General features: G+C 31.4%; 1 protein-coding gene across 1 annotated transcript; it reads left to right on the top strand.

The window, feature by feature from the left end:
- Window positions 1–7,853: 7,853 nt before the first annotated feature.
- LOC142539714 (putative nucleolar protein 5-2) lies at window positions 7,854–12,661 on the top strand. Its single transcript, XM_075645355.1, has 8 exons — window positions 7,854–7,981; window positions 8,083–8,124; window positions 8,602–8,781; window positions 8,887–9,051; window positions 10,451–10,651; window positions 11,326–11,823; window positions 11,909–12,043; window positions 12,128–12,661. The coding sequence occupies exons 1-8, from the start codon at window positions 7,904–7,906 to the stop codon at window positions 12,512–12,514; spliced, it is 1,686 nt and encodes a 561-aa protein (XP_075501470.1). The 5' UTR covers window positions 7,854–7,903; the 3' UTR covers window positions 12,515–12,661.
- Window positions 12,662–16,556: the final 3,895 nt, after the last annotated feature.

Raw genomic sequence — 16,556 nt, 5'->3', positions numbered from 1 at the left:
TTATTTGCGTTTTCAATGAATTTATTTAATTAATTTATTGGTGGTCCAATTGACATAAGTGTGGAGAGTAAGAATAAAGGAAATTAATATTAATGTAGAGCGAAGTCGTGAAAAGAAATATCATTTTTTCATATTAATATAAGATTCCGTGGGTATCATGTAAGACTTTATCCCGGTTCTTTATGCATTAGATGAATTAACTATGTCTGTATTTACAATAATAAGTAGTATTTTTTCGTTAATAATCTAAATAAAAGATTTGTATTATAAAATTGACTCGTGAGACTGTATCGCAAAAAAAATTATACAAACTTTTATACCTCAGCTCAACGATTCGATGCAATTAAAGCTCTAGATACATATGTATTAACTCTAAAACAAAAATATGTAGATATTCGGATGAACAAATCAAATCCATTAATGCAAACACACACATAAAATTTACGTAGAAAACCAATTAAAAAGTGTTGGAATTTGAACTAACCTCACCCGATTATGGCTTGCCTGATTCTGATTCTTGAATCGACACATGCATTAGAATGAGAAAATATAAGGGCTACACGTCTATATATATATTGGTATGGGATACCTTTATTTTTATATTATATTAAACATATGGATATGATTTTTTTAAATTTTATAATATTTATAAAGTATTATTCTAAAAAAAACCCCAACACTTTTTAGATATTTACTCGGTTTTTGTAGTTGTTCTACGAAGCATATCTCTGCCCAGCTCAATCTTGATTTCCCCAGCCTTCAATTAATGCAAAAAGACGATTAATTTCCCACTTGTATTTTCATTTATTTTTGTGAGATATTTCATATTGTTTTTAAATATAAATTTACTAAAAAAATTGTTGTCAAAATACATTAATTATTATTTCGTTAAAAAAAACCCATTTACATAATAATAATATCTCTATTTTCCCATAATTTTTTAATCCAAAAAACCTCAAATCGGAGTATTTGTTGATCGGCATAAAGAGATGAAAGTTGCCTTTTTGGCACAGCTGTATTTTACTATAATTTAATAGGAATCGTGATCTTTCTTTTTTATACTATACCATACAATCTGTATATGTAGGTTACATTTAATTTGGACGTATTTCGAAGGGAACCATATATTGATTACATTATTCCACGTCGTTCCACTTTCGATTCCTTTCAAAAAAAATTGGATTTTTTCATTAAAATCGACTTGATTTTTTGGTTGAAGATTTGTACGTATTTGAAAACTTATAGTTAATGGCGCATTATATTTGAGCTACACTCTGATCATATATCTATCTAGTTATTACTAGGTTTTAACTTCCATCTTCAGTATATCGTATACTCGAATATGGATCGGGTTTGAATATCTTGTTGAGTATTCGAGTTAAAGTTATAGATTCTGGAAATTTCGATACGCTTTTGCGTTGGATTGAGTGCTTCGGATGAAAATTATTCGTAATTATTTTCCCTTAAAATTATGAGATGTTTCGAACTTTTCGAAAGTTTATTCAATCCCTCTCCCACATTCACATTGGATCTTCGGGTCAAGGAAGGCAAACAATGAGACATAAATTGTTTGTGTGGATAACTAGGTTGTAAAGGCATTCACGAGTGCCAAGAAATATACGATGGTGGAGGCGCATATGGGAACATATCTTTTCTTGATTTCTTCTCATTAAAACCATAAAGGTGTTTCAACGAATATATATATATATATATGTATGTATGTATGTGTGTGTGTAGAGAATATATATCATTTGAATGAAATACAAACAAAATCATACTTTTTCAGTTTTGATAACGTAAAATATATAATCTCTTGGGAACTTGAAACAACCTTTTCATGCAGACTTCACAGTTCACAATGTCCCCTTTCTATGTCGATAGTTTTGTAATTACACGATCCAGGTCACGTATGATATATACACACACATTTATCGTGTATATTTATATGAATATTGGTGATGTAAACATTCAACAATTGCATGTGTTGAAACATGTAATTACTGCAAATCAAATAAGTGAATGTTACGTCATCGATGATTATATAAGTATAGATGATAAATGTACAATATATTAAAAATGTGTATATATATATTTATTTATTTATTTATAAAAGAAATCAAATTAATAGGACAGATGCGTATGGGAATCCATATTATGTTAGGAACTAATGGGGATGCCCCTCCAAAAAGGTTGAGATTGTTTTTCATTGTATTGTATCATAAACTCTAAACCATAAAACATGTTGGAATTTTTTTTATTGAATCTGTGATATAAGCATTGAGAATGTAATTACTTTTTATACTATTTGTGGTAAATGAAAAAAAATAGAAGTAGATATCATGTGAAATGGTATCACTAATTTATATTAATGAGATGAGTCGATCCAGTATATATTTGCAGTGAAATATATTATTTTTTCACATAAAAATTATTTTTTTCATATAATGGGTTGAATCGAAGATCGATCTGTCACACAAAACTAACTCGTGAAAATGTCTCATATAAACTTTTGTCTTTATAAATCTTATATATTCTCCTTTTTGTGTGTTTTCTTTTTAATTTAACGATCACGACAAGAGAACGACGAGATAGAAATAAAGACGTGATCTTTATGTTTTGTGTATTGGGAAATTTGTGTGTAGTTGTTTTTTTTTAAAAAAACAAAAACAAAAAATAGACTCGGCTAGGTTATATTTTATTTAATTCTCTTATGCATAGAATTTTTGCTTTCGATTTCATGGCATGAAGAAATATAATTATTAAAATTACTGATGTCGTTTACTATATATTTAGTTATTATAATAGATTTGTAGATATTTTATTGAGGCATAAAAAAAAAGTAGTTATAGAGTAGTTTTACATGAATATTAGTCACAAGTTGAATTAAAATAAGAGAAAATTTCATTTTTGTTCACGTATGTTTGTTTTCTAATAATTTTGGTCATATATGTTGTGAAATTTCAATTTCAATATATTATTTTTTGGCAATTCTAGTACTTATGTGATGTGCCGTTGATTTTGGACAATGTTACGTCAACATTCTCGATGAAAATACTAAAATTGTCAGAACTCGAAATATATATAAATAAGGTTGAGATTTGATAACACATAAAAACTCATGTGAGATCGTCTTTTGTGTTAATTTTGTGATATGAGTTTTCAACTGTACCCATGAAAAGTAATAATTTTTATGATATTAATTTTTAATGCATGCAAGGACGGATCCAAGATTATATGTTTTTTTTTGGGTGTGCATATTAAGTGACGACAATGTGCGATGATGTCAGAGCTAGCAATTTGTTGTGTATTGCTAGTTTCACTCTTTTGACTTGTGGTCTATGCGTTATTTTCTTGAAACTTTATGTTTGATAAATATAGAAACGGAAAAAAAAATTGAATTAAAAGACACGAACCTTGAGTTTAAATCGAGAACTTAAAAAAAATTGAACTAACATTCATCTTGTATGTATTTTAAATCCATTATAATTAACATTATATCAACACGGATTCGAATTCATCCAACAGTAATTAATCTGATAAACCAAATGAATTTGAAATCAGTGGCTCGGAATTATTCCATCTAAGCCTACTCTTATTTACACTGTTTATTAAAGTTAAACTCTATTTACTAACCGGCGGTGAAACGTTTTTATAATTACCAAAACACATTCTAACAATCCAACAATATATACATCTTTAAAAGTTATCGACGAGTTCATTTAAGTTAAATTTCAAATATTCACTCAGTATTTACGCAAATCACATAATTAATATAATTACATCCATCGTTGTTATTCAAATAATAATTAGACACACAAAACGTTCATAGAATCACTCTTATCAATAAAATAAAATTAATACAAATATATCTTATTTTTTTAGAAAATAAATTAAATTGTCTGAATAAAAAAAAATGTGGTGCTCTATATTTATGTTTTTTGGGGGAAATAAAGAAATCAGATAATCTTTTATTTTTTCTCAATGCTAGTAAAAGATGCACACACGTTGCATTTGTTATTATATTTTTTAATTTGATCAAATAATACTAAACAATTAACATTAAATTATTTTCAATTTTGAATAATTGTTCAATTTAAAAAAGAAGTTTTGTTTATATTTTTTTCTATGTAAAAATATGAAGTGATTTGATGATGTTTTTAGTAGAGTAAGAAGGATAATTATAGAATTAAATATTTTGGTGTTTTCTAAGATAGTTATTTTAAGAGTCTCACATTTAGTAATATAATATTAGTTATGTATTAATTTTTGAAATTTATATTTTATTAATTATTGGCAATAATTGTATATATGAAAACTTATAAACTTTCAACCAAACAAGATTAAGTCCAATCACTTGCACTTTTGACATTGACATACTTGTACCTAATCACCAAATATCGGTCCAACGATGTCTTTTTGTGATATTATAATATTTAATTTCAAATCATACTTGATCTGATTTTTTAAATACAAATTTTATAAGATATGTTTTTTATTTGAATTATTCATTTAATATCAATTTTTATGTTAAAAATATTATTTATTATTGTATATATGAACAAAATTGGCTTATCTTATAAATAAAAATCTATGAGACTGTCTCACAAAATACTGAAAATATGTCAATTGAGATCTTATCGCCTTTTTTCAATAATAATAATCTACACTAGTTGGCACGATTAATGAATTAATTACTTGGGAAATGATCCAATTTTATAGTCAAAAGGTGTAAATTATTATCTTTTTTTATTATTAAAATTAAGGAGGTTAGACTAATAAAATCTCCAACCCATGTGATGCTAGATTTGCTGGATATATTATTTATTAAAATAATATTGATTGCAAGGGTTTATTGATTAAACAATCATTAATTACGTTGTTAATCATAATTATTTCAGAGCTTGTGGAACCTTTTATTGTTCAATTGTCGTTATCTTCAACCAAATAAACTAAGCAATGGCGTGACACGCTCAAAAACGTTAATTAATCAAATTTTAGGACACATGTTTGTGCCTGTGTATGTAAATATGTAAGTACCGCTCACCTTTACATATGATGAAGCATATCAATATTGTATATTTAACATATGAGTGTCACTTCAACGGTGCGCATATGGTCAATGTAGAACCTAATGTTTGTTGTTTTATCAAAAGATATAACTGATAGTAACAGTTCGACCGTTTAACAACTGATGTACCATAGTTCGGTTACGTAACGTTAATATTTTATCGCAAAAAAAAATGCATGTGTAATTTGACCACTACTTAGATTAAATCAATTAAGTTTGTTTGTTTTTTTTTTTAAACGCTCGACTTTGGACCACTCTAAATATATGAAAAATTTATTTTGCTAAAAAAATTGAAAAATAAATAAATTATATGACTTGATGGATAATTTTATTTAATAGATGTCTAAGAAAGAGTGATCGTGGCACACTGCAGTTCATATTTTTCTTTCTATAAAATATATACTTTGTTAGAAATATATGGGCAAGAATAGTAAGAGAAAGTCATTTTTAAATCTGCAATAAATTCCCAAATAAATATATTTATTTTCACAATTTCCAACAATATAAATAAATACATATCTACAGAATTAATTTAATGCAATATCTTCAATTGATCTATATTTTTTTGGGTTTATCTCATTCGTTTTCTAAATATATATATCCTAGATAATTGTAAATAACATTAAATTAATAGATTAGGTTGGTTTGTAATGTTATTTAGTAGTGCACGGTCTCACGGATCTTTATTCGTGAGACATGTCAATTATGTTCATATTTACAATAAAAAATATTATTTTTAGCACAAAAAATAATTTTTTTTAATGAGTAATCTAAATAAAAACATGTGAAACTATTTTATAAAAGTTTTTGTCATATTATTAATCATATATTATATTATCCTGTAAGTTTGTGGTTGACCAATTGGACCATATTGCCCTTTTACCTTGCTCCGAGTAAAACCGTGGACATATTTCAATCACATAAAAGTATCATTTCCACTTAAGGGTGAGCAACTGAAAAGTTTTTTGAACAGATATCATACGAGACATGATTCATATTTATAGTTAAAAAATAATAATTTAATATAAAAAATATTTTATTTATCTCAAATATAAAGACCACGTGTCTTTTTTAATCAATAGTTCACTTTTCATATTCAGTATAATTTTATCTTGAGTAGATCTTTTATGAGACAATCTACGAATTTTTATATGTTAGACGGATCAATCCAACCGATATTTACAATAAAAAGTAATATTTTTAGCATAAAAATTAATATTTTTTCATGGATGACCCAAATAAGAGATCTGTCTCACAAAATATGACCCGTGAGTCCGTCTCACACAAGTTTTTTCATTTTATCTTTTACGGATCTATAGCTTTCGGATATATGCCCTTTTTCTAACATAATTATTTCTTTCAAAAAAAAAATTATTTGTATTTTTCATGTGTGATATAATCATATTTTGAATTTTGAATAAAGTGTCAATAGATAACCAAGTTAGAATTGAAAAGCTTAGGTAGAACCAAAAACAAATCGAGCTGGTTCGCGAATTTTTCGAGCTGAATTCAAGTCAAAATTACTTTTTTATAGTTTGCGAACCTCAATGTTTTATTAATATAATATAATTTTATATTAAACATCTATGCATTTCAACCTTTCAAACCTTACTATTCGAAAAATATTTTGAATAGCTCACGAATAGATTCAAAAATTTCGAGCCGAACCCGACAACAAAATTTAAAAATTTCAAGCTAAGAACCTAACTCGAATATAATTAATTCAAGACTTAAATTTTATTAATATTCCGTTAGATTCGGTTTGTTTACACTTCTATGATCAATTAAGACCGAGCATGAGTTGGGCTTGGGAGGAGAGATTCAGAACCCAAAGCCCAAAACAAAAAACCCTACAAGTTGTTCACTGGATCAATGTTAAATAAAACAAATCTAGTAACAGATAACAAAATGAACATATGTTAAGATCAACGATCCGGTTTATACACAAGGCCCAAGACCAATTTCATTTAAGCCCAAACCCAAACAAGCCCAACCCTGAAACTAGCCCGTCTACTAGCTTGCTTCATGCAATAACACACAATGACACAGTATATGATCAAATATTGAAGCTCCCAATAATTTTCATATGATTTTTTTCAAAAAAAATAAAATAAAATAAAGAATTTAGATATGATGAAAGTTCAATATATTTTGAATAAGAGAGAATTATATTTTATATAAAATCCAATGTGTTTTTTTTACTTATTTATCAAAATATACTCAATTTTATAGATTATATTTTAATTTTCGGATAGCTCAATGTATTATTTTCCAACGTGGTTTTTACTGTAAAAAATATTTTATTTTAAAACATAAAATTGAAATAAATAATTTTTTAATACAATTATATAAAAAAATGACAATTACAAGCATCGAAAATGTGAATCAAACACACATCATATGGTTCGATACAAATAAAAATAATAATAAATAAATACTTCAATATATATAAAATTTAAAATTAAATTAAAATAATAATAATAAATAAATACTTGATAATGACCAAAACATCCTTTCTAGGGTTAAATAGGTGGTGGCGCTCCCTCAAGCACCAGTCTTCCAAAAACCCAACGAGCGTCTCCTCAAAAACCCTCATCAACTACCCGCCGCGTCTTAAGCTCGGCGAGCGAATTTCTGGTAAATTTAGAACGCTGCAGTATAGTGTCTCCGGAAATGTCAACTTTGTAGTAAAATCATGCAATTTTTTTTATTAAAAAATATATTTGTTGTCGGAAGGCCGTTAATTTCGTTGTCACGAAGTGTAAACTTATGTTGTTTTGGCTAGGTGTTTTTGTTTATTTTGGAGACACATTTATTTGACGGTGGTCGAGTAAAATGTTGCTTTTGTTTGAAACCCCGGCGGGTTTTGCTCTTTTCAAAGTTTTGGATGAAGGCAAGCTCTCCAAAGTCGAGGTTTATTTTCTTCTATCTTTGTTTACTTGCTAATGTTTTACATTCTTTTGATGTTTATGTTTGTTCACTTGATATTCCCTTCCTTTTTTTGGGTATTTCAGGATTTAGGGAAGGATTTCTCCACTTCTGAGTCTGCTAGAAAGGTCGTGATTCTAAGCTTGTGGTTTTTTCTTTTTGCTGCATTTGCGTTAGATCTCGTTTTATTCACCTCAGATTGATGTTGGATACTTGTTGGGTTCCGGTGTTCCACAATATGCAGGAACGTTAACTTGGTTTAGTTTTGGATTGTTATGTGGAATGGTAATAGAAATGGAGCTCATCATTTTTTGTGGCATGAAGTAGGTGTAGCTACTTAAATCTGTATGTTAGCATAAAGATAATACACCTCTAATCATTCACTACACCTGAAAAGTGGGTTACGAGTTAGAACTCCCTTTATGCTAATAGTTTGTGATGCTCATTGGAAGGGATGCAATAGTTGACGAGAAATGCTCCATGGTGATTCTTTTGTGTGTTTTTGTGATTCTCATGTTAATTTCTGTATTCTACATTGCGCTTCATATTGATCTTCGATTTCAAAATCCTATATATCTAACAGTTTCTTTGATTTTCAAAATCAGGTTGTCAAGCTTAAAGCCTTTTCTAAGTTTGAGAACACATCAGAGGCTCTATCAGCAGCTACTTTGTTGATAGACAGTAAGCCCAGCAAAGGTCTTCGCAATTTTTTGCGTAGCCATTGTGAAGGTGACATTTTAGCTGTAGCTGATTCCAAACTTGGGAATACCATTAAAGAGAAAATGGTGAGCCATCACTATACCATACTAGATATACTGTTTTGCATGTTACCAATAACTTATATCAAAATGTGTATTTTTGGCTATTCATGGTTCAATTTTATGCCTCAGCATATTGAATGTGTCCACAACAATGCTGTCATGGAACTGATGAGGGGAGTAAGAAGTCAATTGACTGAACTCATATCTGGTCTAGCTGTGCAAGATTTAGCTCCAATGAGTCTGGGCTTATCTCACAGCCTGTCCAGATACAAATTGAAATTCAGTCCAGATAAGGTGAACTGTTAACTAGTTAATTTCTGTTGTTGATACTTGCGTTGGAATCGTTTATAATTCTCACAATTCATACGATATTATACGTTCTATGATGTTGATTTTTAGCATTATGTATGCGATATCTAAATTCGAAGCTGTATATTGTTTTTGCTGCCACACAGCTGCTAATCTTATGGTTTCTCTTATGCTGATGACAATAAAGCTCGATTCATGAAAGTTGAACTAGGCTTGTGATTGGCAAACAGAACCTAATCTCATGATGTTTAATATCAGAAAATTTCTGCTTCAAAAGTTCGATGCCTTTGTTTGAAGAACTGGAGTAGTGAGCTATGACCATAGTTATTAGAGGCACACCAAGGCGCAAAGGGACATTGGAGCCTGGCGCACTATTAATTAAAAAAAAAAACAATTTTATATATTATGATCATGATATGACAAAAATGTTATTATTGAAATAATTAAGCTATTCAGAGGTCTAATTCATCAATAAAAGTGATTATTTGTTTGTTTGATGATTTGGAAACCGTTCGTTGTTGTGTTTCTTCTTCTTCTTCTTCATGATGCTTGCTGATCTTGGGGCTTTGATCGTTATTTTAGTTTTTCAAAAACAGAATAGAAGCTAACATGGCTTTGATCGTTGTTGCCCTGCTTATTTTTTAGGGTTTATGCTTTGACTTTTTTCTAAACCAGCTTTGGGCTCTATGCTTTCCAGCCCATTTTTTGTTAAAAAATAGTGAAACTGTGCCAGTGAAATACAGAAGCGGGCTTTTTGTCGCCTCAGGAAAGCCCTTGTGCCTTGCAAGAGGCGCGTGTGGGCTCGACCTTGCAAGGGCTCGTCTCTTGCAAGGTCTGCACCTGGGTAACCACCCAGGCGTATAAGGTGCGCGGCGTGCAAGGGCTCGTCTCTTGCAAGGTCGGCGTTTATTTCAACTTTGGCTATTGGGCGCAGCCAGGACGCTTTTTACAACTTTGGCTATGACAACAGTTCTGTGTAGATAACTGCTTGTTTTGAATATTTTATCTGATGATGATTCAATGACAGTATTGATTTAACCAGTATGGTTGTATTATTTTTCCAAGGATGCATACCTCGCGAAAATTCAAAATGTTTATGACATTAAGCAATTAAATTGCTCTAAATACTGGAGGAAGGAACTTCAGAAACTACTGTTCCGAGCTTTATGATAGCATAAATTTGATAATTAATTTTCTCAAGTAAAGTATATTTTTCCCTCTATTGGAACCACAATTTGAAATGAATCCCACTTCCTGGGGAGTGGAAATGGTTTTATATCATTTTAATGTTTGTGAAAAGTGAAAAACCGTGGGCATCAATCGATCATGTTATCATAACTCCCAAAGTTTATGCTTCTGATAGTTTTTGGCTGTTGCATTTTAGGTTGATACAATGATAATACAAGCCATTAGCTTGCTGGATGATCTGGACAAAGAGCTAAATACATATGCCATGAGGGTTAGGGAATGGTATGGTTGGCATTTTCCAGAACTTGCAAAGATTGTTCAGGACAATATCCTTTATGCAAAGGCAGTGAAGTTGATGGGTAACCGAACGAATGCCGCCAAGCTTGATTTCTCTGAGGTAGAGGTTCTAGATTCTGTTCCTCCCACGCACCATCCCAGCTAGTAAATAAATAATTATGTTAATGCAATAATGTTAAATATGTTATAACTATATATATGTAATATGGAATTAATGAATAGGAATAACAAGTACGAAGACTCACAAAATGCTACGTCCCTTTGTATTTTTGTGCAAATAAAAATAAATTGATGCAAGAATGTGCAGTTCTCTTTTTTTTTGTATATAAAAATCCTTTGTGAAACTCTACCAAGGTGCATTTATTTTTTGTGAAATGCCGCAGGAGCTATACTTGCTAGGATTCTGGTTTTTCGTTTGCTTACCTGTTTGATGATACTTGACTTTCTTTCAGTTTCTAAGCTTAGAACCTAATGAGAATTTTCTGCACCATAAATAGATATCAAGGCTATTGATTAGCTAATGGCTAAATGCTTGCTGCCTTTTAATTTTTAACATGGTTTTATAGTTGCATGATTATCTTAATTTGTCATGTGGCAGCATTGCACCCCAAGCAAAGAGAACAAATATTTTGGTGAATTCTTTTTATGTGGTGGTGTTTGAACTTTGATGCATCAAAATTTATTACTCGACTGAATTGCATTGCATTTCCTGGAAGTATACTCCTATTAATTTGTTGCTGCTTATACACGCGTAACACTCTACATTGATCACAGATCCTCGCAGAAGAGGTTGAGGCAGAACTGAAAGAGGCTGCTGTGATATCTATGGGAACTGAAGTCAGTGATCTTGATCTAGAGAACATCAAGGATTTGTGCAACCAAGTTCTTTCACTTTCCGAGTACAGAGCTCAATTGTACGACTACTTGAAGAGCAGAATGAACACAATCGCCCCGAATCTTACTGCCCTTGTTGGAGAACTCGTCGGTGCTCGTTTGATTGCTCATGGAGGAAGCTTAATAAATCTTGCTAAGCAGCCTGGAAGTACAGTTCAAATACTTGGAGCAGAAAAGGCCCTATTTAGAGCTTTGAAAACAAAGCATGCAACTCCTAAATATGGGCTCATTTACCATGCATCTTTAATTGGTCAAGCAGCACCAAAGCATAAAGGTAAAATTTCACGATCTCTCGCTGCAAAAGCTGCTTTGGCTATTCGATATGATGCTCTTGGAGAGGGGCAAGATAATTCCATGGGACTGGAAAACAGAGCGAAGGTACCGCATTTCAGTTGATACGTGCTTTATGTCTGTGGTTTTATACTAATTGTGTTCATGATTTGTCGACCTCTCAATCTTACAGCTTGAAGCTCGGTTGAGGAACTTAGAAGGCAAAGAACTCAGTCGTTCTGCTGGATCGGTGAAAGGAAAACCGAAGATTGAATTTTATGACAAGGACAGGAAGAAGGGTTCTGGTGGACTAATTACACCAGCTAAGGTTGACAACAAATTCCAATCTCTTACTATGTTTCCTTGTTATTTTGTGCTTTCATGTCTAAATTCTAATTTTGTTTTTCTGCAGACTTACAATACTGCAGCAGATTCAATTCTTGGTCTACTCGAGCCATTATCCAAGAAAGAGGTGGAAGCGGTAGCATCTCCCACAGAGCAAGCTGCCAACGACCTTCATGTTACCGATGGAGAACAAAAGAAGAAGAAAAGGAAGAAAAAGAAGGCAGACGCTGAAGAAACCGTGGCTCCAAATGGAGTTGAAGATGTTGAACCTGAAGATGGAGTTGGGAAGAAGGAAAAGAAGAAAAAGAGGAAGCATTTATCTGATGATTCTGACCAAAATGAACAGAAAAGTGCGGGAGACAAGAAGAAAAAGAAGAGAAAGCACAAGGATCTTGAAGAAGTCGAAACCCCGAGCAAGAAGGAGAAGAAGAAGAAGAAGAAAAGTGATGATTGAGCTGTAACATTTTAGAGGCATGCAAGAAAACCAGATCTTACAGTTTTGTGTTTCTTGTGTTTGATTTGGTATTGTAAGATTATACCTTTCTTGGCTCTGGGATATTTTGCCTAATTATAAATGCAATTGAACAAGACATTTATAGCTTCTAGAAGTGTGAATTTTGAGAAATCTGAATTATTGGTACGGTCAGAAAAATGTGCGTGCTTGCTCGATAATTGCCATGAAAATGGGGCTGTCGTTCATATCCATGCATATACTGCTATTAAAGAAGGAGATCTTGTCAATTTTATCAAATATTTATATGAGATAACTCTAGATTTCTAAAATTTACATCCATATTTCGAATAACATTATCTCATGATAATGGTTGGTTTTAAAATCATTTGCAGATTTAATCATCCCAACACTCTTGATACCAAATTTTAGTCTGTTTTATTTGATTTTATCTAATATTGCATTGAATATTAAATTTATGTTGTAATCAAATGATCTTAGTGTCATGTATGCTACATTTATTTTGTATCGATGTATAAACATTTTCTTTTGAAAAATAAAATCAAAATTAATAACTACTTTTGTCTCAACGATTACATCTATTATATATTGTCATATGTCTTTTGTGAATCAGTTTTATTGATATTTATTCGTGAGATGAGTCAATCTTGTTATATTTACAATAAAAAGTAACATTTTTGACATAGAAAATAATATATTTTCATTGGTGACTCAAATAAAATATATGTCTCACAAAATTGATTTGTAAGATCATCTCATAAGAATTTTGTGTATGTATTGATAGGTTAATATTTTATTAAATTAAGACAATATGAATTATTAAAATTCAATTTTGTAAATATCTATTAATATATTGCTACATAACAAATGTAACTAAAGTTCAAGTGGGGTGTTTCTTGATTTTCTCTAAAATCCGGATCACCCATGTTCATCCCTTTCCAAATATTTCATGCTTGGGTACACATGTAGTATTTCTACTATCATGTTATCATGAAATTTTAGTTATTTAATCATTAATAAATAATGTAAATTTTTATTATAATATAAGATGCACGTAATTTAACGATGCTAAGATATAAAAAGAATTACTTCAAGTAAAACATTCACTAACTCTGCGTTTTTTTTACGACGATGAAACTTACATATGATATATTTTAGGTGTGCGATGGATAAACTCTTGGACTAATATAATAGTCTTCAAACCACACTAATAAAGTAAATCGCACTTATCATCTAAAATAGAAAGACTCGACATCATAGACATTGACAAAGCGTTTATCAACGTCAACAACTTGATGTTTCTTGTTATAATGAACAGACGTAGAGCCGTTTCAAATCGGAAAGGAGGGAATATCACACAGATTCAACTTGCAAGTTTAATGTAAAAGTCTTCTCTATATCTGTCTATTGTCTGTGTTTGAAGGCGGCATTGCTTTCATGTCCAACAAAATCGATACACACAGAACAACCACCTCCTCAAATTTTAGATGTTCAGATGTCGTTTCCTATTCCAATCGATGATCAGAAAACTCGGCCACTTTTTTGTCTCGACATATGTTAACTTTGGTACTACTTTTTATTAATCCATTCAAGAAAAATCTGCATGTTTGATCAAGTGTACACACCAACGTTTTTAACGAAGCGCATTACATGCAAATTACATGGGCATAATTTTTTTGATGCTGTATGACTGTGAGAATGCTCGAATTTCCTCACTTGATCTATGCTCTCAATGAGTTTGTCAGCTTTTAACACCTTGAATGTGGAGAATGATAAACTTTGTGGTGCTTTTGTTAAATAAATATATGATCTTAATTGTTGATTTTAATTTGCAGCTCTAGATACACGAAGAGACTTTCTTCTATTATCAAAAAGATGGGTGGAGCCCGTTTCACGTTTCTTACTCACAGACAAGAAAAGTACTTACACATTTATATACACACACGTATGGGAGTGTCTTCACTTCTATGGATTTTTGCGCAGTTATTTTGTTAGATATTTCAGGGATCACGTTGCAGATTATGAGAAGGCTTAGAGAAGTTGGGTTGTCCGAGGATTCTTCATTCTGAAGAGGTACCATAATTTACTACTACTCCTGCGATGACTCATATGACTTGTCTGCCTCTCTGTATGTTTGTGAATGTGAATGAATAATAGAGTTAGTAACTAAGACCCTCTCAAATTCACTCTACTTTATACCAATTTCGGGAAAAAAATCAAGCCAAATTGGCGGATATGAGAGAGATGTGATTTCACTAATTATTTTTATAATATAGGAACGCGATAACATACAAAGTGTTTTTTTTTTTCATGCATCATAGATATTATTTAGAAAGAAACTAATCACCTCCTTTTTCGCCTCTTGGTTACTTTTTGCAGTACCCATACAATCGAACAGTGTTCAAAAGTTGCTTGACTTAGATTTTGAATGGATACTGCCAGGTGAATTTTCTTGGTTATTTGTCAATGTTTGATGTGGATATAGATGGTTAAAACACGTAAGCTCGGCATGGAGAAGGCGAACTATTCTGAACTCTCTGTTTCTCTCTCTTTTCTCTTGAACAATAATATAATAGCTGCTGTCATTTTCATTCAATTTTGAATCGGTAACACAAGCTTTAGTTTTCCTAGTTCTAGTTTGCAACTTGGATATTTATTGTTTTGCTGGCATAAGGCACCTTCCTCCATGTGGGTAAAAACCCATCCACAATGTTTTGACATCAATTGTAGGTCACGGAAGGAGAGCAACATTTGAAGATGTAAAAAGACAAGAATTTGGCTTTGAAAGCTTTCTTGGCTGGCAAAGGAGTGCAAACTTAGACCCCTCTTGGTATTTCATATGTCGATGTTCAGATATGTCGTGCGTGCGTGCGTGCTTGCGTAGGATACTAAAAAGTGTGAATTTGTTGTCGTATATTTGATCCGATTATTCATCTTTCGTCACGTTAATATTATTAGGTTGAATTCAAGTTATTTTAAAAATATTATTTTATTATTTGATCTAATTATCCATGTTTTGTCACGTTAACATTACCTACTAGTGGCTCTTTTAAAACCCATCTAGAGCATTTAACATGTTATATGAAGTTACCTCATCCACAATCACAACCTTGTCCCTCGATTTTGATCCAGACCCTATTGAAACTTGTCTTCTTTTCACCCCCCATAACCTGATCGCAAAGGAAACACAATTTTGATTCCATGGCATTAAATAATCGTCAGAGATGGTCGGTTGAAGCATTCTTTGCTATTTGAGATTCTCACTGGTGAAGGAGCTGGAACGATGATCACCGGCTAGATATGGCCGTAGCTCATGCACAGTAAAAATAAATAAATCATACAGTTGGTTTTAAAGATTCTTTTGTCATGTTTTCAAATAATTATGGTTGATAGATTTGTTTCGTGACATATGGTTTTGAATGATTCTCACGTACCAAATTGTCGCAAAACTGAGCAATCAAATGATATAAATATTGGGAGAAAATGTATATCGTAACGAGATTTGGAGTCTTTTGTCTGTACATACCATTTCATCACCAAGGGATACTGAAAATACAACTGCATGCGAGACTAGGAAAGACAATCACCCCTTTCAAATTAAGAAACGTTGAATCTTTTTGCACATCAATTCTATTTTATAGGATCGTTACATTTCGCCCCTCGCCCGAATTCCCGATCCGCCGCTTACTATTCTATAATCCATCCAGAACAACAAAAGATTGAGTACATGACAAACGTGAAATTTTCCAATCGATGGATAGCTGGAGAGTTTCCAAGGTGTTTTTTTCACTTGAAACTTTCAAGATTGTGGTGCTTAAGTATTTGTTCGTTGCCTCTAAAAAAGAAGAGGACAAGAACAGGTTATTCTATTATTTTCAGCGGATAAATGGTAAACAAATTATTTCGAGCACAACGTGTGCCAGATGGAACATTTACAATAGAAAATTAGATCAAGGAAAGTCGTTGTTTACCATCATGCTCACCTTCACGAGCCTATCACACATTTCTGCACTTTTTTCATACC

Source organism: Primulina tabacum, chromosome 3, assembly GCF_025594145.1.
Source record: "Primulina tabacum isolate GXHZ01 chromosome 3, ASM2559414v2, whole genome shotgun sequence".
Classification (NCBI taxonomy): Eukaryota; Viridiplantae; Streptophyta; class Magnoliopsida; order Lamiales; family Gesneriaceae; genus Primulina; species Primulina tabacum.
This window is presented reverse-complemented; position numbering and strand designations above follow the sequence as displayed.

Coding starts and splice junctions, on each gene's coding strand:
- LOC142539714 (XM_075645355.1), top strand. CDS start 7,904: ATGTTGCTTTTGTTTGAAACCCCGGCGGGTTTTGCTCTTTTCAAAGTT. Junction 7,982..8,082: donor GCAAGCTCTCCAAAGTCGAG/GTTTATTTTCTT, acceptor TGGGTATTTCAG/GATTTAGGGAAGGATTTCTC. Junction 8,125..8,601: donor CTTCTGAGTCTGCTAGAAAG/GTCGTGATTCTA, acceptor TTTCAAAATCAG/GTTGTCAAGCTTAAAGCCTT.